We start from the raw sequence: 23,081 nt of genomic DNA, 5'->3' as shown, positions 1-23,081 counted from the left end.
AATGAATAAAACTGCAAAGACATAGTTTATCCCCTTAAAATCACATTATATGGGTTGGTTTGTTAAAGGCTAAAGTGAAGACATGCGTTTTGAGCTTTCTATTAAAAATGTTTGGGAGTAATCACTGGCTGTCATCAGAGTGTGCAAGGGAAATGTGTGACTTGCAATGTGCAGCTGAGCACTCTATATTGTTTACTTGATTAGTGCAGGAGAGGAGCTGGAGCTTGGTGTTAGAGCTAGCCAGGTAGTGGATAAACTTGGATGAGATTAAGAGTGACTTGGTGAAAATTACACTCATATTTGTCTGTGCCTGAGGATCGATATAACTCCAAAGGTGTATGAAATATGTCACAGGCCAAATACACAAGCATGAATTATGCACAGATGTGTGAATTGTTGTTGGAAACTGAAATTACATCATCTTTTATTTGAGGCAAAATTATTCACTAAACGTAAGACATTACATGACTTGAAAATGTGCGCACTTTTTATTTCCCGTCTTAGTCCCAGATATCCAGTGTATGATAGAAATGAGAGGGACAGAAGCGTGGTGTTAGTCGTCCTAGGGCTGCTGTATTTGAGCAGCCTTATGGAAGCCTTTTGCACATGCTTGGGTTTAGGTCAAATGTTGGGAATGAACTGTTCTTACAACAATATGGCTCCATTCTTGTCGCCTGAAGATATTTACATTTTTCACCAGTGGAAGATTTTAACACAACACTTGTTTATGAAGACAAGGTGGTCTACAGTGTTCTTGGCAGCAAAAAGCTAGAGAAACTCGGTCTCTCTCTTTCTCTTTCTCTCTCTCTCTTTCTCTCTCTCTCTCTCTTTCTTCCTCTTGATCACGCATGCACACACACACACACACACACACACACACACACACACACACACACACACACACACACACACACACACACACACACAGAAAAAGCCCATCAGAGCTGTGAGAAAGGAGAAAGGAGAAAAAGCGAAAGACAAATTAGATCAGTTACAGGCAGCCAAGAACCAAACACAACAGGCACATAATTATTATACTTCTGTCCTTAACCATCTGAAATGTATAGTTGGCTTATTATCAATGATTGTCATAACACCATTGCCAGATTATTTGAGTTACTCAGAAGACAACATATTTAAAGTATGTTAAGGCAATTTTTTCTTTTATAATGAAATCTTGGACATTTAGGGACATTATGTGATATTACTTTCAGTAAGTGTTAACCTCTTGACCAAGTTTCATATGTACTATGCTGAAACATTGGTTTGGGCTTGGGTGGTTGTTGTCCCCCCATATTTTTGTATTCATTATAGCATCCAAAGTATTGGGGTGGGGGGCGGGGGGGGGGGGGGGGGGGAGCTGCTGCATGTTTTCTGAACGGTGCTGATTTTGAGTATGCGGTGAAGTACATATAGGTGTTGTAGCCTCTAATCCAGTCAAGGTTGTCATTCAATTTCCATCTTTAAGTTTCTTTTATGTTTTTTTTTTTGTAAAGTAACAAATATACAGACATAAGCATTCAGGAAGCTTCTTGATAGAACAAGACACCATTGACAGACAAAACATATAAAAATAGGCCACTTTTTACAGATTTACTTTGACATAGATACTGGCCTCGATTGTTTTTGTCTTGAAGTTTCCTTTTAATACTCACTTATAATGATATCTGGTGTGATTGCTGTGAAGGTGTGTGACAAAACATACAAAACCTAAGCCTATAAAAAATTCCTACAGCAGCTTTAACAGCAGGCTTGAAGTGTTTTGTTGAATTGTACACACCTTTGAGACCGAGGTTCCATTTTTAGTGAGCAGTGTTCTGTTGTGTTGCTAAAGGTCTCCTGTGTGTATTGAGATGATAGATAATTGATTGGTACTTTAGAGGCTTGTTTGAAATACTCTAAAAGCATAAGAAGTTAATGTTTTTGGTGGCTGATTCAACAGGCCATTGTGAATGTTGTGGTATGACCTAATGTATTTCACTAGGGGGCACTGTTTAACAAGACAAACTGTTTCCTTACATTGGCAAGCAACTTCTCAGAATCAGAATCAGAATCAGATTTTATCTTCCAAGTAACTTCTTCAAAATCATTTAATGGTTGTCTGTGCCAATCCTGTTTGAGGCTTTATAGTGGAAGCTATCATGGCATAAGTTGTATCCAAGCTCTGCAACATTATTTATGGTTTCATATCCACTGGACCACTAGAGTGATGATTTTGCCAAACCATTTACGGTAACACTCACTGAAATTTCAAGTGACAGCATTATTATTAGAGAGCTGCATATGTTCTGTGGTTTATAGGCTGAAGCCCCTCAGCAGCTGTAGACAGACATCTTTTAGGGGCTCATTTTAAGGCCAAACCTGAGGCACACCTCACACCTGACGGTGATATTGAGATTCCCTGGGTGTCAGTGTTTCTTTCAGTGCATAGAGCAGACCAGAGCTCAAGGGCAGGTGATGCAGAATACGCACACTGACTAGCATTACTCCTGTCTATTATGGTTCCCTTTAGGTGAGCCAAGAACCATTGAGCCATATCAGAGATTCCTTTTTGGGCTTGATGGAAACAGAAGAAGAGAAAGAGAGGAAAAACAACTCCAGTTCAGAAAAACAGTTTACTTGGCGTGGTATGTGGTTTGGAATTGGAAATGTAGTACATAGGCATGAAAGGCCCTGTTTTGCCATCATTCCTGTTTCAATGGTGTTATGTTAGATAATCCTAAATGATCATGTTTAAAAGGCTAATTTGTCGTCAGAAACCCTTTTAAAATGAAACAGATAGTGGGTGAAAGACTATTGAAAAATGTTGAGGTGTTTTGATCACAGAGAAGAAACTTTGTGAGGTGCAGATAAATGAAAGGATGTCGTAAGAGTGCCTCATGCCATCTGTCGAGCTTTGTATCTGATGGTCTGGGGATGCTTTGATGCTGGTAGTATGTCATTTGTACAAAGTAAAAGGAATCTATAACAAGGAAGGGTATAGCTCCATTTTAATATAGCCTAATCGCCAAGCCATACCCTGTGGATGGCATTTAACTGGAGCCAAAGATAGACACCCAAAGCACTGCTCCAAACAATGCAAGACCTATTTAGGGAAGACATAGTTAAGTTGCAATGCTGCAAAGTTCGTAATTGCTGCAAATGGAGGATCATTTGATGAAACAAAATGAATATTTCAAGCAGAAATCATTTTGTTCCTTTCCTGTGGTGGTGTCCCACTGGTGTATATTTGTGTAGATTGTGTATGCCTGCCTTCAAAAACACAGCACTTATGTGGTACAGGCAGACAGCTGGAGTCTGTTATTGTAGTTTTACTTAGCCAGATCACGCAGGCATGTTTTACTATAGCAATGTAAATCAGAGAGTTTTACTGTCAGCTAGCTGTCAACCCTTTTTGTGACCCTCTGGCCAGTGAAGCTTATGTCCCTCTGACTGATCTGTGTTCTTCTCCATGAAAACGCTCTTCTATGCCACCTCAAATGGGCTATTACTTTTTGTCTTTTACTTTCCCACTCTTTATGTGTTCAAGACCATTTTACACGGGCACATATTCAAGCTTTTTTTTTTGTTTTGACAAAGGATTGTTTTTCCAATAACAAAGTCATAAAGTTTTACAACATGCATTTTGCAACTCTGACTCTGATGTTGTTCTACATGTATGTGTTGTTTATTCCCACATTCACATTGGTGTGTTTGGTCAAAAACAACCTCAGGAAATGTGTTTTCTACTGTCGGTAAATGCAGCGATCTTCAGCCAGTGACTGACTCAGTGAGTGTGTCTTCAGCTGCGATCCTGTGTCTTCACTAGGAGAGGGCAGTATTGCACAGTTTATATCCTGCCTAGAGAAGTGCACGCTGTTGCACATCTTGAGAAGGGTGTATTACATGCTCTTACCCCATTGTCGCTGCCTTATTACTTTACCGCTGGTATGTCAAACCAAAAGCTCTCCCACAAAACCAAGCAAAACACATTGTGCTTTTGACTTTGATCAACAGGGACCATCAGTAAGTAGATGTGAGTTTTTACACTAAACAGACAAACACAACAACATGCTTACACAAAGGTGTGAGGCCATGTGCAACAGAGAGTTCCTTGTGATCAGCCCCTTATGCTCCAGGTCAGATGGGGCTGCTTGATCCATATTTCTGCAGACCCTGGGTAGGCATATAGTGTGTGTGAGTGTGTGTTTGTGTATGTGTGTGTGTGTGTGTGTGTGTGTGTGTGTGTGTGAGTGGGGTGGGGAGCAGTGCTGCTGCCTTATCTCAATACCAGCCCTCTCTCCGAGGGGGTGGCACGACTCCCAGGAGCCCTGGGTGGGCTTGGCCTGCCACAGGAGCCTGCAATGTGCTTCCAGTTTACCGGGTTACATAAGCATTTTCTTTTTCCTCAAAAGATATCGTTGCTTTTAACAATTCTGGTATGCCAAAACAAAACAAAACAAATGAAGGTCAAAAAATAAAATAAATACAAATAACAAACAAAAGGGGCTCCAAAACCAAATGTGGCGAGTAAACAACTTGCTCCACGGGCCAGGGGCTCCTTGCGATTGGCCCCTCACAGTGCAGGCTATTGTTCCTCCTTCCTTCTCCCCCAGTGCCCCCCCCCACCACACAGCCACCAGCAGCCTCCTCCTTTGCAGACAGTGGGGGGATGACTGGAGGGGTGGTGATGGGGATTAGGGTTGTGTACATGTCATGGATCGACCTACAGAAGCAGTGGGTGTTCCACAAACAAACTCTGCCACCCCGCCACCCCCAACCCCCCCCCACCCCAACCCCATCGCAGGAGAAGCCCCTATCACCGTATCACCCCATATCACTTGCCACTTGGGTGCAACACCAAGACCCCCCACCCACCCAAATCAAAATGTGAGAAATGGGGTGCAAATCATTTTGAGAGCAAGAACAAGTCTTCCAAATTGTTTTTGTTTTTTTTTCCAGGGCGCTGAAGTCGCGCATGGCGGCCCACACATCTGCTACTCCTGTCTCCCAGGCAAACAAAGGGTCAGTGTTGCCCAGGGTGAGGCCCTCCAACGTGTTTGGGTGGCCCTAATGGATTAGATGCCAGGGAGAAAGTCTTGTTTTCATGCCTGAGATAATGTATGCCATCCTGGGTCGCCTGGAACTTTGATTGAGCACCGTTAGACAGCATGTGGCTAAGTTTCATCCGTGGAATAAGATGGCCGTCACAGATGATGTACGTTAGGGCTAAAATGGCCGACTGCTTCAATGCCTTAACGTTGTGATTATTACACCAGACTGTGCCTAGATGAGAATCCAGTCTACTGCAGTTGCAGTTTAAGCTTTGTTCTTGGTTGAACTCTCTGAACCCTTTTCTATAGGTCTACACACTGGAAAGGGTGGGTAGGGGGTGGGTTTGAAGGGGGTTAGTGTTACTGTCGGGATTCTTAAGGCATGACTGCAATTAGGAGCTATCCGTGTTTGCAAAGCCATTCACGTATACCCTCTCAGATGGGGGCCTACTGTAGGAAAAACAACATTAATGTGAATGGAGCCAAATGGTTGATAAACAGCAACCGAGGCCCAGCCTGCGGAGTGCTCGCTGTTTGTTACAGAACCCAAAAAAAATGGCGACACAACACAAAACAACAACAACAGACGGGGTGGTGGTGGAGTGGGGGGGTTTGGAGGGCTGTGGAGTTTGTGTGAGTGTGTGTATGTGTGGGGGTGGGGGGGGCCCAAAGGGGCAGCAAAGATGAACAGAACAGAGGAGGAGGGGAGAAAGCGTGTGATTATGAATTCCCAATGGCTTCCTGGCCTTTTGAAACAACAGCTCAGACATCAGATGTCTGATAGGACGAAAGGGTGAAAGGCTGTCATTACCGTCACTGAAACAATACAGGAATTTGGTTGTCATGCATTTTTGCCTAATTGACTGTTTTGGTATTGGGGCGAGGGGGTATTGGGAGGTGTGTGGGTGGGTGGATGGGGTGGGGGTCTTCTGATGGTCCTCTCTCGCCCCGCTGTCTAGGGGGCGGCTCGGCAAGGCTTTCAGCTGCACCCTGCAAGAACCTTCCGGAAAGCCTTTGATGGAAAGAGAGAGGCAAGAAAGAAAGAGGGAAATGTAAAGCACCGAAGGCTTCTAGACCACAATGGCCTCCATTTATGGATCCTCCCTCCAAACACTTGATTCGCTTTTCTGTTTTGTCGTTGTTTCTTTTTTACCCGCCTGTCTCCTCGTCCCTGCAAAGGGGTGGCCCCCTCAGAAGCCTGCATTAAAAAGAGTTTCCATGGGTAAACACCCCCATGTATACAGTTCAATGTTAGGGGGGAGGTGGGGGCAGTTGTGGGGGGGGGGGGGGGGGTTCGCTTTTAATTTTTATTTTTTTGTGAGGCGTCAATGAAGGGTGAAGAGAAGGCCCTGTGCTGGTACCCCCCGAAAACCCCCTCGCAAGGCGGGAGTTCTGCTCGTTTGCATAATTAACTGTTGACACTAAGTCCTCCTAATGAAGGCCCATTGAAGTCAATGACCCCCATCTTGCAACAATGATGGGAATGAATACAAGTCTGCCTCGCCAAGCTCAGGGGTTAAAAGAGCGCCTCAACAGGCCACGCCGAACCACAACCAAGCCCTTTGGGGCTCGCCCTTGCCTGTTCTCCCAGCACATGGAAAAAAAAGGAAAAGATTGACAGAAATTAGACACATGTCGGGTCGCCATGCTGACTGGGGCATGGCCGTTTGATCCATCTGCGGTTCAGATGGACGCTTTAGCAGCTCTGTGATCCACGCCCCAAATGCCATGTCAGGCTTTGTCCTTTCTTTTCAGGCAAGATTTTGAGGACGGACATTGTTGAAGATCCAAATGGACTGTGACCCACGTGAAGTCTTCTCTGGCTTCAACAAATGCAATCAAATGCTTGCTTTTGGTGTCCTGTCCTCTTTTTTTGGGGGAGGAAATATCAACTATCAGTCAGGGGTTGCCTGAGGATATACTAGGGTGGAAATGGGCCCAAACAATAGGGCTCCTTCAAAGGAAAGAATGATTATGCAATGGCTCCAGCGAAATTGAGAACTTTATCTGGTTGTTGCTCAAGACCAGTGATTGTTTTGAAGCCCCAACTTTATTTTCATTTGAAGCACTAAACTCAACACCTTGCAAGGACTCACGCATGTGAGAGGTGTTTTGAAAGATCCCATGTCTGTTTGGTTTGATTTAAAGGTCAAGTATTGAGGGTCAAGCTGAGAGTGTGCTTGTAAATGTGCCGTTTTTAAACGTGGTCACAGTCTGACACATTACCTTTCGGAGCTGAGTTGAGGCCTTCTCAAACTTCTTAGAAACTTCTTGGGAATTGCATAGATATTCTGAAAAGTGTTTGCCGGTACTCATGTGAACTGGTAGATGGAAAGGAACGAGAGAAGGAATGAGAAGGACTTTTTGTTACAAGTTTACTAGAGGCATTGTGAAAGGCAGGATGGACTTTTTGGCTGGAGTGTATACACTGATCTGAAAGGTCGTTACACTTATCAACCTTGTTTCGAGTACAAGGGCTTGATTACAATCTGTTTATTTTGTTCGAGCATCTCCTTGCTGCACTATTGAGAACCACTGCACTGTTGCCTCAAATGAAAGCTTAGGCTTAAGTACAAAAGGAAAATAAATAAATAAAAGGCCTAAAATGTGTTTTTTGGGGAAAGAATTTTAATACTGTGTCAAACATAATGACCACTACAACTGAAAGAGTGCAATTACTCTGAAAACTAAAAAATGTGTTTGTGTGGGTGTGTGTGTATGTATGTGCACACAGTCATCTCTAAGCCCCCCCCCCCAGTTAAATGCCCTTTCGTATGAAGTGTTTTATTTGGTATAGTCCGGTCTGTGTTGCTTCCTGATTCCTTGCCCTCTGTACAGTTTTAAGAGGCTGCTGTCTCAGCTAGCGGTCCCTGGGGAGACTCTACCGTGGTTCCTCTGGGGCTGTGATGGTGTCTGTTGGCCGCTCACATTTGGTTTGACAAGCTCCTCACTTCCTTAGGGTTTTTCCTTTTAGTTATTGTTGTTCTGGACGATTACCTTGCCACACCCCATGAAAGGTAAATGTGGACCTGATCTGTCATAAACCACATCTGGGACAGACTGCAATAGCCTTTAATTGCAGACTCTACATTATATTCCTATATTGTGTACTGATCTCAAAAGTCCCACTGATGCTTACTGCCCTCTGTCTCTGCAAAGGTCGAAGGGTCAACGGATAGATAGATAGACACTTTCTTCTCTCAGAAAAGGGAGTGGTGTTACTTAAAAGGGTAATGGCTGTGTATTGCGTAAAAAAGCACAGCACAACCAAAAAAGGAATATTTTAATCTTAAGCATTAGCAACAACTGTGAAGCTAGGGCTCACACACAGACTGGGGCGACTAAAAGTGTGGTAAGTTTTCAAATGTTTCCTAAACGCAATCGGATTTGCAATGCTCTGGTGAGAGATTGGCAGATTAAAGGAATGTTTCCTGTTAGCACTCAGATAGAGCAAAAGGGCAGACTGGCACACACCACACTTCAAAAGGCTGTTGTGTAAGATGCTTTACTGTTTACCTTGCTTTGACCTTTTCTGAGCTCAATTAAACGTCCAATATTAAGGACATCAGAAATATTCAGCATTAATCTAACGTCAATTCACTTCATACAAAGCCAGTTCACAGTGGAGATCTGCTGATTGTAAAGCTTGTCAACACACAGCAATTTAGCTATCACCCAATTGTGTAGTGCCTTTTCTGTCCAGGTTGAGTGGAGCACAAGCCTGGTGGCAGGTAAACCAGGCACAGATGAGGCTCAGAACGGCTTTAAAGTCAGCTCCTATATGAGATTCACACAGCCTTGAGAGGACCATCAGTGGTGGTCTTGCCAGCCTCATCATTCTTATGAGGTGTTTGTGACTCCCCCAAGTCGAGGGCTCAGTGCCCAGGCACCAGGAATGAAGATGTTCATTTTGTTTCTCTTCCCATCAGTGTTTGGATCCCACTTGGTTTCAGTGAGTAACATTTTTGGCTGATGTGCTGCGAACAGGAGGTGCTCACTGCATCCTTTACAATACCCAGAGGTCACAATCAGGTTCTTCCCGAAAAATGGCCGTCTACCTCCCACACACACTCCTCCTCCCCGCTCTACTTCTTCTCTTGTTTGCATGTCTGCGTGGATGTTACGCATCTCATACTAATAGCTTTTCCATTTTATTCGTCTCAAAGCCCCCCAGAGACCTGTCTAGGGGCCTTTTTTAGGGCCTTTAAACAGTCTGACGCGCCTCCTGAATGTCTCTCTCTCTCTTTCTCTCTCTCTCTCTCTCTCTCACTTTCTCTCTGTCTGTCTCTGTCTCTCTCTCTCTCTCTCACTCCCTGTTTTGCGACTTGATGAGTGGTTCATCATAAACTCCCCAGTCAGCCACTCTTGTCTCCCTTGTGTTGTCTAATGTGTGCATTACGCGCGGCGGTAATGAATAGTGTTGTTGGGCTGGCCAGTGGTCCAGGTGGTTGAGGTTGAGGGATTATGTCCATTAGGGAATCTAAGCTCCCTCAGTTTCGCCTCAGAGGTCCATTTTGAAGTAAAATGGGAACTGCGAGTGCATTCCGCCATGTCTGCCTAATTCTCAGGTTGCCACAAGAACATGGATCTGAAAAAGAAGAAGAGAAAAAAAAAGATTTATTGTTCCTTGGGACGTGTCTTTTTTTGTGTCAGTGGGGCCTAGAGATGCCTGTTGAAGAGAAGTGAAGAGGGGCCTGCATGTTGTGATGGCGGTGTATTTATATTAAGAACTTTCCCACACTTGTGAAGGGCAGATGTGTCAGGAACGAAGGAACAAAGGGCCCGCAGAATTTGTTTTTATTTATTAATTAGGTCTATGTGCATCAAATGAATAGCTTTAAAATATGCGATAACTGTTGTATGTAGGGCAATAGTTTCCCCATCACTGCTCCCCCACCCCACCCCACCCCACCCCACCCTCCTCCTTTGCTGTCAGATGGGGCCGCCCGCCCCCCGGGCCCCTCTCGGGCCTTCTCACATTCGCTGCAGGGCCTTCAAAAGGGGGCCCCTTGGGCTTTGATCCCCCTAGACCGGTGTGGAAAACATCTTTTGGGGGTACATTGTGCGTAGGGGAAAGTTTTTTTTCTTCCTCTTACTCTCTCTTTACCTTTCTTTTCCTCTCTCGCTTTCTCTTCCCTCTCTTCTCTCTCTTTCCTGCCGCCTTATGCTAATACCTCAGCGCTAATCACCCTTCCCAATTACAAGATTTATATTCCGCAATGGGCGCACCCGTTTCGGGGGCCCCTGTCTGCCCGCCCCCAGTGCCCTATGTTCAGTGCCCCCGTGTAGAGAGGGTGCCCTCTGTGTGTGAGTGTGTGTGTGTGTGTGTGTGTGTGTGTGTGTGTGTGTGTGCCACCAGAGAGAGGGAGAGTGGGGAAAAGCATGAAAACATTCCTGTGACGGGGGAGCCCTCCCACTTCCCCCCACTGCTGCCCCCTCCCCGATCCCTACCCCCCCTCTCCCTTACGTGTACATTTTTAATAAGGTCACGAAAATTACATTTGTTCCGGGATAGACTTCAGACAGATAAATGTTTACTCATTGTTTGGCGACGGTAAGGCAGCGCAGACCCCTCATGGCTCTAACGCTCCGCGTTGTCTGTAGGACCTGCTGTTCGGCTCATATTTCTCCTGTCGCTGCTTCTCTTTCTCTCTCTCCCTCCCTCTTATTCCCTCTGCCTCTACTTTCTTATACAATTTTGCGGACAGAAAGTATATGCGGGCGTAAGAAACATCGGGAGAGACAGGGCAAAAGGGAGACCGCTTCAAACCAGTGTTCCAGACCCAGATTGACAGGCTGCTGCTGGTGCCAGGCGTGATCCTGGGCCCTGTCATGGCCCTTGTGCAAGAGCTTTGCCGAGCTGCACCGTGCCAGTCGCCAATCCTTCAGGCTGGCACACTTGGCACAGGGGCCAGCAGCAGCAGTCTGGGGGCCTGGTGGATAAACACATAACAAGCAAACAAAAAAGCACTTGGATCATGATTCAGGAGAGCTCTTGATAAAGAGGAGTGATATCTGTGTGTGTGTGTGTGTGTGTGTGTGTGTGTGTGTGTGTGTGTGTGTGTGTGTGTGTGTGTGTGTGCGCTTATGTGTAGAGAAAGAGGAAGAAGCAGGAGTCTAGAGAGAGGTGTGTATGTGTGTGTGTGTGTGTGTGTGTGTGTGTGTGTGATCTATAATGCATTTGTGAGGCCCTCATACAGTAGGCCCCCTATGCCCCCTGTGGGCCCCGCCTCTGTGAATGGAGGCGGCAGAGGAGCCACACAGCAGCCAGCGACAGGACCTGCCAGTGTGTCGGCTCCCACCTTAAATGAGGTTAAGCTGGGGGGTTGGGATTTGGCAGCGTGAGGGACCCCTTTCACGTCCATTTTCTTCCCAGCTTAAGCGGGGCCTAGAGCAGGTCCTCCAGAGTGGAACAGCTTCCTCCTTCCACCTAGTGAAAACCCATCCTGATCTCCTGATCTGTCAGGGCGGTTTCAGTGCAACTTTTTCTGCCACAAAAGGTCTGTGAAAGACACACCACACCAAGCACCCACACACACACACACACACACTCACACACACACATACACACACACACACACAAACACAGACACACAGTTACACACACACACACAAAAGCACATTCGGACGCCACTAACTCAGCCGTCCAGCAAATTAAATGAGTGTACTGTAAATGTTTTTGGTCAAAGAAAAAGGGATTTGGAAAAGCCTTGCAGAGGGATGTGAGAGGCTCTATGTGGACATGTTTGCACAAGGTAGTTGAAAAGGAGTGGACTGTGTAGACAGTGGCCCACTTTGATCAGTGTGTGAACGGCTTTGCGCTCTGCTTATTGCCATATCCAGATGGTGTTAGTTTGGAGGAGGTAGTGGGGGGAGGAGGAGATGGAGGGGGGTGGAGTGGGGCACAAACAGCCCCACCTCCCCCCACTGGAGGGATTTCTCAATAGGTCGTCTAGACCGACCAAGTGTCCAGACAGATACAGCCACCCATCAAATTAGCGTTTGTCAGATTTATGGTAATGGTCCGCAACAGCCTTCCTGTCATTGACATCAAGATTTACAGCAGTGGCCCCCTCTTTGCCATGGCCTGATCACCTCACACACACACACACACACATACAGGCACACATACACACACACACATACACACACACACACACACACACACACACTCACACACACACATACACAGATGAATGGTGGAGGTGGTGGCGGCAGAGGTGTTGATAGGGAGTGAACAGTGGCGGACAGTGGCAGGGGCGTAAGACTGTGGAAAACGCTGCCAGTGCTCTAGGATCTGTTGTCCGTTTCCATTCTGGTTTCCGAGTGGCAGAGCAGGGCAGGAGGAGACCAAGCCGGAGGAGGAGGTGGAAGGTGAGGAGGGCCGTGTATGTGGATTTGAGGGCGCCTTTCATGTCTGTATACAGGGGTAACCCGATCTACCCCCCTCCCCCCCCCCCCCCCAGCCCTCCCCGGCACTCAGTGGGAATCACCCTCTGACAGATATTCTGTCCGGTCTCTGCGCAAATGTTTTTCCAAGGCCTCAGCGCCGCTTTGATCTCACCTCGCTCGGATGCAGGGTCACAGCTACCATGTTAGACAGGGAGGTCGCGGGTAGTTATAGCGCCGGCGAAAGGTTATTTGGAGAGAGAGAGAGAAACGGAACGAGGGAAAGAATGAGAGGAAAGGAGAGACAGAGAAAGAGGAGAGGTATGATACAGGGCAGACAGAGAGAAAGAGGGACAGAGGGGAGAGAGTGAGAAACGGAGTGAGTCAGAGCGAACGAGAGAGAAAGAAGAGAGGAGGGAGGGCAAGAGAGACTCACCTTCAGAAACGTCTGGGTCAGTGCATTCATGAGAGATGAGACGCGTCTGTTTTTGTGTTTGTTTGTGTTTGGGGAGGTGGGCACTGTTACTCTGGGGGGGCCGGGCTGCGAGAGTGAGCGCACATTTACTGAGATACTGTATCCATCTCACTTTGTCACTTAACCATTTACAGAGTCTCTCCTATCTCTCTCCCCTTCTCTCTCTTTCCCCCTCTCTTTCCCCTTCTCTCTCCCCTTCTCTCTCCCCTTCTCTTTCCCCTTCTCTCTCCCCTTCTCTCTCTTTCCCCCTCTCTCTCTCCCCTTCTCTCTCCCCTTCTCTCTCCCCTTCTCTCTCCCCTTCTCTCTCTTTCCCCCTCTCTCTTTCCCCTTCTCTCTCCCCTTCTCTCTCTTTGTGTTTTCTGTTTTATCTGAGGAGGCCAGACATGTGGATCGTATAGGTTGTCTTATATGGGATGTTCTCATACGCATTACGCATTTTGACTACTGGTTTAATAATTGAGTGTTAAACCTCTCTTACACTGAAACTCTCTCTCTCTCTGTGTTTGTTTAAGCACAGTTACGAGGTCTGTGTCAGATGTCCTGCTCCATGTCTATCGAAACAGTTTGCAGAACACCTTTTTAGTGTGATTCCAGCAGAGAAGAATGCAATGCTGTAACCTGTTCTGAGTTAGCAGCTGCCTGCTAAAGTGACAGGGAGAGACAGGAGGCTTGGGTTGTCCAGAGCCTGACACATGGGATTAGGTCTGGATCTCAGATGAGCCCAGTGCTCATATCCTGGAGCAAAAATGGTCTTAATTACCCGGGCTATGCGAAAAATGTTGCAATAACAGCCTGAAAGTGGGCCTTTTGAGTTTGTGTGTGTGTCTTTGTGAGAGTGTGTGTGAGTGCATTTATGTATGCAAGTGCGTGTAGGCCTATGTGTACGTGTGTGTGTGTGTGTGTGTGTGTGTGTGTGTGTATATGAGTGTGTTATGCAGTATGTGTGTGTGTGTGTTTTAATGAAGGAAAGATGCTTTTAAATCCCCATCAATACTTACATCTAGAACCTTCCTCATCCGATGCCGCTCGAATTCCGGCCAGATGTTTTGTGGCATGTGCTCTCCCGATCACAGCGGATCTCGTAGGAGAGCCATTGTGATCCGTGTCGGAACGCCATTCATCCCGGGCTCGTTCCTAATCATGACCTCAGTGCTCTGCAGCAGCAAGAGCCATAAAAGGCGAAAAGTGGCCATATCCTGGTGCTGGTGCCAAGCAGCCACTTTACCATAGTTTTGAAAACTGTAGATAAAACGACACAATACAACATGTATCAATCCACATCTGAAACTTTTATCTTGTGTAATTTCCATAAAAAATAAATAATAATCTCTTCCCTATGTAGAAACATCTACCAGTAAAAATGTGGTGTGCAGAGGGCTGTGCTTGAGGTAGCATTGACATGCTGAGAAGCCAGGGGGCGCTGTGGCCCCATCTCATGCATTTGTGGCCTTCCAGGTCAGACAGCTGAGATGAAGAGCTTGCAGACAGCCACTCTGCCACACACACTCAGAACACACAGACAGACACACATACACACACACACACACACACACACACACACACACACACACACACACACACACACACACACACACACACACTAAACTCTGCCTCACCCAAACACCATGCCCTACCATGCCACACATCACAGAACAGCACAGCACTTCACCTCACACCACACTTCAATGGAGGGCTCCCAGTAGCACCCAACAGCATGGCCTGTGAAGACTGAATGGTAGCTATTTTAATCTCTACACACACACACACACACACACACACATGCACACGCACACAAACACATGCACAGACAAACACACACACACACACACACACACACACACACACACACACACACACACACACTTATTTTACCTTCACCTCTCAACTCTGCCTACGTGTGGTGGCGTATGTGTCTATTTCTGCTGTGGTGGTAATTAAAGGGCACCTGTTTGGTGTCCTTAGCTGGCCATCTTGTTTTAAGGTGTAGTAAATCTGCCCTCGTCACTCAGGTCCTCTATGCTGGGACAGAAAGATGGCCAGCAACCTCCACCGCTCTCCTGGATGCCTCTCAACTGCGGTGCTAGTGGTGGCTTGTGGTTACAAACACCCCCCCCCCCCCTCCCCCTCCAAACACACACACACATACACACACACACACACACAGACATACACACACACACACACACACACACACACACACACACACACACACACACACACACACACAACACACAGAAAAACATTTGCATGCACATTCATGGACACACATATACATACACATATACATGCAGATATATACATGTATACACAGACAGAGAATTTGAATGTATGGCTTACATTATGACTACATAATTAAAACTACTTCTCAGAACTGAGATTGAGGATTGTCATTAGCATTAGCATCGTTATTAGCTTTAGCTCATGTGGAAAAGAGAAGATTTCAGTGACACAGAAATAACACAAACAAAAATACTTGCCGTAAATTGGATTTTTCACACAGCCAGAAAAACTGAAAGCTGTATCTGTGAAACACACACACAAACACACACTGATTTTAGCGTCCTAGAACATTAGAGAGCCTTAGAGCCACCAGTGAGTGATTGTATGGAGAGTGATGCGAGGGGAGCAGGATGTGTATTTGTGTGTGTGTGTGTGTGTGTGTGTGTGTTTTTTGGGGGGTGGTTGGGGGGCTCGGGGGCTGGTTTGTGTGTTATGTCTGGAGGGTAGGTATGCCCGGCAGCTGTGGCGCGTACCAAGCCTGCCGTCGGCATGGCGACGGCAAAGAACGTACCGGATGGGGCGATCCACCCAGTGCTCGTGTTTCAGTTGCCCAGCAAGAGTGGCGTCACCACTATGGTGCCACACACACACACACACACACTTACACACACCCGATGGACACCACCCCCTACTCTCAGTCCCTAGGAAGGAATATCAACAGGAGGGAGAAGATGAATGAACATGAATGAGTGCTCCCCCTCAATGCTCTAGTACTTGCACATACATACACACACACACACACACACACACAACCTACACACATACACACACACTCACACATACACACTCACCTACAAACACACACACACACACATGCAACGCACCCTAACCCTTCTAACACAGTGATACGTGCAGCACAAACACACATGTGGATACAGTCACGCACAGACACACTCATACATAACACATGTACACACAAAAACAAACTAAAGCTTGTGCTCTTACAAATGCCCACCGCTGACAAGCACTCTTTGATGCATACACATGCACACACACACAGACACACACAGACACAGACACACACACACACACACACACACACACACACACACACACTGTTAGACAGACACGCACACACACACTGAGAGACAAACACACACAAACGCACACACACACTGTTAGACACATGCACACACACATATGCACAAACACTCACTCTAGACAACTACCTACAAATATCTCCAGATATACACACTCAGTCACACAAACACACACACGCACACACACACACACTGAATAGCTGCTGCAGCCGCGGTGTGGTGTTTTGACTGTGGTTGCTCAGCGGTGTTCATTACACTCTGGTCAGTCAGCGGCAGGACTCCATCTGGAGAGCCACATAAAGGGCTGTCATCTCCAAAGGTCGCAGCTGAGCCCCACTCACAAGTGTGTCCGTCTGCCCTCGTCTAGGAAGGGCACGCACGTGTGTCTGTAAATGTGTGTGTGTGTGTGTATGTGAGTGTGTTTCTGTCTGTAAATGATTGTCTAAGAATAAATGTAAGTGTGTGTGTTCGTGATTCTGTCTGTAAATCTGTCTGTATCTTTGTGTGTAAATGTGTGTGTGTTTTACTCTCTGTAAATGTCTGTCTGTCTGTCCGTCTGTGTGTGTGTGAGAGACAGTGAATGTGTTTCTGTCTATGAATGTGAGTGTTTGTCAGCCCTTGTCTGGGAAGGGCATTTCACTCTATAGAGAGGGGGACCTGCTCTGTTCCTGCCTGTGAATGTAGGTATTTGCGTTTGTGTTTTTAAATCTGTGTGTGTGTGTGTGTGTGTGTGTGAATGAGAAGGGTGTGAGTGTTTGTACAAGTCTATCTACATCCGGTGAGGAGGGCTGGGTTGGGTAGTCTCACAAGCATGTGTGTCTGAGTAAAGCTGAATCTATTTCAGTCTGCGGTTGTTTGGTGGTTGTAGATGTATCTTGAGTTAATCTTAGGAGGGTTTGTCATAAGGTATTTATATCTGAGAAGGGATGTTCTTCGTACAAGGAGGATATCTCCTTAGTGATAAGGAATAAGAAAAGGTTGTGTCTGTAGTTATCCATGTCTGTCATGGGCATGCAATGCTGTTATGATGCTGGACAGAGGTAGATGGATAGATATATTATATATAGAGAGACAGTTTGAGAGGCACTTCATTATATTACACAAAAACTATACATTTAAGTTTGTCAGTAGCAAAAATGATATGACACTCATTTGGTTTGGTTTGTTTAGTGCCTGCTTTAATACTTACATTACATTACAACAGCCATAGCATACATGATTATAGCATAGCAGTACAGCAGAGCTTTCTGACTATGTAATGTCTACAGTCTGGAGTGATTTTATTTGGAATAAAGTAACTAATATCTGATGTGTAATCTATAATCTTATATGTTATACATCATTCTCTCCCACATACAGAAAGAACAGAAAGACAGCATAAGATAAATACTCCATAAGTAAAAGAAACAGAACGACCTTAGTGTTGTTACAGTAACATAGATGGGTTTGTCATTGTGTCCTTGTTTAAGAGTCACTCTTATCAAATAATGAGGACACAACCTTCTACTTCCTGTTTGAGAGAATCTCTCTCTTTCTGTTCTTCTGTCCGCTAACACGATGATGTCATCCTCATTCATAAAATGTGTCACTGGCTGTGGCCGACCAGTCTTCGGTCTTTGGAGCGGCCAGCGGAACTGGCGTCCTTTTGGCGAACGTGTACAGGACCATGCTGTTCTTAGAGACTTCACCCTTTGGGGGTGGAGGTCTCTGTCAGCACGCAGACAAAGCCTTGAGGCAGGGAAGGAAATAGAGCTGTTGTCTTTCCTGACTTGCTCTGTGTGTGTGTGTGTGTGTGTGTGTGTTGCATAGGCATAGTACATAGACAGTGTGGTCCAGTCATTTAATTGGACAAGGATGGTAACGAAAGTTGTAACTATGGGCTCTTTGAAATGTGACTCAGTATCTGCTAATTTAAAGAAACCTACCTCAGTATGCCCCTTCCTGTGAGTGTATATGTCTGTATGGTTGCTGTGTGTGAGATGTGTTAATGTGGTTGCACGATTGACTGAGGATGAGTCAGTCATGTGCAGGCACAGTGTAAATGTCAGTTTGTGTTTCTGATTCAGCTTGTATGTATATGTGTATGTGTATGTGTCTGTCTGTCTCTGTGTGTGTCTCTGTATTTGTGTGTGTGTGTGTGTGTGTGTGTGTGTGTGTGTGTGTGTGTGTGTGTGTGTGTGTGTGTGTGTGTGTGTGTGTGTGTGTGTGTGTGTGTGTGTGTGTGTGTGTGTGTGTGTGTGTGTGTGTGTGTGTGTGGCTGATACAGGTTCGGTTTTCTCTCCCATGCAATATAAGGGTCCTCTCCAGAGAATCTGGCAACAGTGGTCTTGTTTTTCACCCAGACCTCATTGTCTAACTGCAGGCACCAGTAAGGCCAGTGGGGCTGGCTGGTGAGTCCTCAGTCACGAGGCTGGTGCTACCTGGACCTGGTGCTCTGCCTGTCGGGCCCAGGTCTAGCCCGTCTCAGCATGGCCTCAGAGCCCAGGCTACATGGCTCTGGCTCTTGGGTGGCAGCTTTAATTACAGGACCCTGTTTGATGTCATATTGTCTTTTAGAAAAAGGTGTCCTGTAGGAGTTACAGTAATGGGTTAGGTGGGTGTGGGTGTGGGTGGGTCAGGGTGAAGGAGGGACGGTGAGAGGGAAGGTGAGGGTGGTTGCAGGCACCTGGGATGTGTGGCTGTTGGCTCTGGTTCTGAAACCTGTAGCAAGCAGGCAGAAGCTTCAGACAGAAACATGTGGGAGCATACGGGCATTAGTCTGAAATATTCATGTGTCCTCTCCATCTCTCTCTCACTTTTTCAATCTCTGTCTCTCTGTCTCTCTCTTTCTCTCTCTCTCTCTCTCTCTCTCTCTCTCTCTCTCTCTCTCTCTCTCTCTCCCTGTCTCTCTCAGCCCTCATTTACATAAAACTGAACTAATCAGCTCTTACTGCAAGCCGCACAACTATGAGGTAATGTCTCGACGACCCTTTTTTGGGAAGGCAATTCAATTGTGTCCAATCAATTTGAGGGCAATATATCAATAAGTAATTGAGATTTGTTGACTCTTATAGAAAGCCTTTTGGCAAGATCTAGCATGAGGTTTCCTTTTTTTCTCTCGCTGCTGAGGCAGGGTTTAACCGTGCTTTGCAGACGCAGATGGAACAGCAATTCACAATCATTTGTTGCTTTGTGTTACTCAGTTTTGTTGTTGGATATTGTTATACCATTGCTGTATTGTTTTATATTAATATATGTACGTTTATTTGATATATTTAAGCTTTTTATATTGTTTTTATAGCGTCATTTGTCTGTACATCATCAGTATGCTGTCCTTGCTTTGAGAGCCACCAAGGTGCAGACCAGTTCATACACGTTGGCAGACATCTCAAAACCCACCCAAACATTCATAGGAGGTAGATGTGAGTGTGTGTGTGTGTGTGTTTGTGTGTGTGTGTGTGAGTGTATGTGTGTGTGTGTACATGTTCGAGTGTTGTGTGTGTGTTTAGGTTGAGGGATATGTTGGGCTCTGTGGTGTAGTTCAACCTCGACACGGAGGTCGTGGGTCAGGGCCCTCTCTCTGCTCCCTGCTCTCCGTTAGGAATGTCTGCTCCCCCCCCCCGAGTGCCACACTGTACAGGAAGGTATATGGAGAACCTTGACGCCTCTGGCCTTTGAAGTAGACCCCCAGACCACCAGCATACTGACTGGGGTCTTAGCAACATGCCACCAGTAGTGTACTATCTGCTCGCCGCAGCTCGCAGAGAAAAGGGCCAAGCGTGTGATTGAATCAATCTAAGACTAAACATATTACCTAAAGCAAGATGTTATGACTGGCCGGCTCACTTGCGAAATAACCGAGGCACTGGCTGAGTTTTAGTCTCTGACAGGCTGTGACAGACGGACTAATGACAAACTATTTGAATGCCTGACCGACAGACAAACTGGCTGCCAGACACGACTGCTAGTCTTGAGTGGTAACATTAGCTCTCCCAGTGTGCACTGGGCTCTGGGAAACACATTTAGACTGCAGAGAAAAACAAGTCCGTCTTACAACTAATACTCTAATGCCCCTTTAGAAATACATCACTCTGTCGGAGAAGTGGTTCTGTTTCTAAGAAAAGGGAAGGCACCCATTTTATGTCACATTCATTTTCTAGGCCTTGAGTGTCGTGGAGATTAATGGGAAATGATAGCAAATGTAAACACATTAGATGTTATTTTTCGGCTCAGTTATACCTGGAGGTGTGGATGTGTGTTTGGTTATGCCGGGAAGGGATGGCCCTGGTGTGTGTGTTTCAATGGGGAAAGGGGGGTATAGGAGCACCGAGACAGGCATGGGGCTGGGGTGGGGTTGGGGCAGGATGGGGTGGAGGGTTGGTGGGGGTGCAAGGAAGCCATGCCTGGCCTAGACTGGCCCAACGTGCTAATAAAAGAGATCTCTTTTTAGTGGTGGATACTGATCTGTGAGCACGGGCTTTAAACGTCCCATTCATGGTTCACACCGCATTTGCCTTTTAATGGCTCTCAGTGGGGGCTCCGGCCAGAGACGGTGATTCATCAAGTGACGGGTCTGCCTGCGTCTGCCGTCAGGACACACAGCAACAGCACCTCTCACTCTCTCTCGCCCTCTCTGTCCCTGTCTACCCTTTGCACTTTCGTATTTCCCCTGCTACTTCTGCTGTGGTTCACTCTCTCTATCGCTGGTTTCTCTCTTTGTCCGTCTCCATTTCTCTCCTTTTGTCCATCTTCTCCCCCTCTGTCTCCTAAGCTTGGTTGCACATTAAGCCCTCTTTTCACTGTTTCTGTCTCCCTGTTTGTCCTTGTCTTTATGTGTAAAGTTCTGCCTTTCATCTTATATCTATGGTATATATATATTTCTGTTGTTCATCCTATCTGTATGATACATTTATATCTTTCATCTTATTTCTATGGTATATACATTTCTGCCTCTGTGTCCTCTTTCATTGTCTTCTCACATTTGATCTGTGTTTCCCTGTCTCAAATTATGACTACCAAACACACCCTTAGAAATGGTGTAGTTAACTACAGATATGTCATAACAACCCCCACCTGTTGCCATCAGTGTCTACGAAAGCTGTGCTGCAAAGGGCCGCCCCCACCCAGACCCGAGTATGATGTGGTGTGCATCGGCCTGACTGGCTCCGGCAAAACCAGCCTGCTGACTCGCCTGTGCAAGGAGAGCATGGACACCATCGTGCCTACCACAGGTGAGCCAGCACACACACACGCACACGCACACGCACACGCACACGCACACGCACACGCACACGCACACACACACACACACACACACACACACATCACATTATCAGTAGCATAATCTGACTGTACAGCGCAATTCAAAACCAAGCTGATCTTTTGTCGGCCGTGTAATACTATTAACCTTCCCTGCATTAACTGAGCACAATAAAACACTATTACTCCTTGATATTAGATTATTTTCTGAGACACATTTCACATTGCTATCATATCCAACAGTCCAAACCTAGCAGCACCACGGGCCAGAGAACATTCTGTCTTTCCCAATGCTACGCTACGGCTCCAGCCCAGGCCGCTCCGCCTCGGCTCCCCGCTGCCCAGGCCTCTCTGCAAGCATGTGCTGTGTTGCAATACCTCCCAGTAGACCGGGGTGCTAAATATTACTGTTCGATTACTGAGCAGGTCTTTCAGCCCCCCGCACACACATGCACAGACATGGTTGGTGCACACACACACACACAAGCGCAAACAGACACGCACGCACGCACGCACCCACGCACGCACGAACACACACACACACACACACAGCCCTCCGGAGAGAGCCATCTTTGGCAGAAGAGTGGTGTTGTGTGTATGTCTGCTTTCTACCAGAGCTGTGTTCTCTGGTGCTTTCATCATAGCGGGGTGAGGGAGTGAGTGAATGAGAGAGGTGTGTGTGTGTGTGTGTGTGTGTGTGTGTGTGTGTGTGTGTGTGTGTGTGTGTGTGTGTGTGTGTGTGTGCAGATGTGTGTGTGTGTGTGTGAGGGTGGGCCCATGGACCCATTGGTGAGTGTATCACTGGCCTGCGCTGTGTGCCCTTCATCCTCCAGCCAGGGGACAAAACACATCCCTCTTCTCTGTTTGGAAATGTCAATAGCTGTGCTTTTCCAGAGCCCCAACTGGGGTCTGTTCATCAACACAGCACTGGAGAAGTCTATATACAGAATATGTGTGTACACACACACACACACACACAGATACCGACACACACTCGATCCACATGCAGCCTTACTGAGAAATGCTGAGGGCTGTCGAGTAGGTTTTAGCAGAGGAATTAGATTGATTATATACCCTAGGCATCAGTTATTCCAGCCCCTCCTAGACCGCCTCCAGCAGCAGCAGTGGTAGTAGTAGAAGCAGCCAAGCCCAATCCTCAGACAACGTGATCAGATACGGGACTTTGAGCCGGGCACCGAGCACCCCTCACTTCCCCCTGAAGCCCATCCAGATCAGATGAGGGCCAGAGATAGTGCCATGTGGGACTGGCTCAACCTCCCCCCCCCCCAGTGTGTTCTCACCTGCTGAGCGCTTTATGAAACTGTACTTAGAAACATTCTCTAAAGCCACGGTGGGGCTTTGGAGGTCAGACCGTGTGCCTTTGGCGCTCCGTTAATCGGAGTCATGTGCTGTATGGCAGAAGCATATGGTGTAATCTCCCTCTTTCTCTCGCTGTCTGTCTGTCTCTCGCTCCACTCTTTCTCTCTCTCTCTCTCTGTCTCTCTCTCTTTGGCTAGATGTAAAATTGGGGACATTAAAGAGAAGTTTGCCGTCTTCCTAGTGTTACGATTTGAGGGTGATGTGCAGGACTCAAAAGCACGAACACAGCAGTAGTAGATGGAAGGG

At 46.6% G+C, this 23,081-nt stretch overlaps 1 protein-coding gene across 1 annotated transcript in view; it reads left to right on the top strand.

Moving 5' to 3' along the window:
* The window catches only part of arl15a (ADP-ribosylation factor-like 15a), a gene marked incomplete at both ends in the record, with an annotated part of 122,905 nt that overhangs the window by 6,707 nt on the left and 93,117 nt on the right, over window positions 1–23,081 (top strand). The window contains one exon of the mRNA XM_080852511.1: window positions 21,283–21,427. Coding sequence (XP_080708637.1) covers window positions 21,283–21,427 — 145 coding nt within the window. The remainder of the gene's footprint in view (window positions 1–21,282; window positions 21,428–23,081) is intronic.

This window comes from Sprattus sprattus (assembly GCF_963457725.1).
Source record: "Sprattus sprattus genome assembly, chromosome: 15".
In the NCBI taxonomy this organism is placed as follows: Eukaryota; Metazoa; Chordata; class Actinopteri; order Clupeiformes; family Clupeidae; genus Sprattus; species Sprattus sprattus.
Note: the sequence above shows the minus strand (reverse complement) of the source record. Positions and strands in the feature narration are given on the sequence as shown.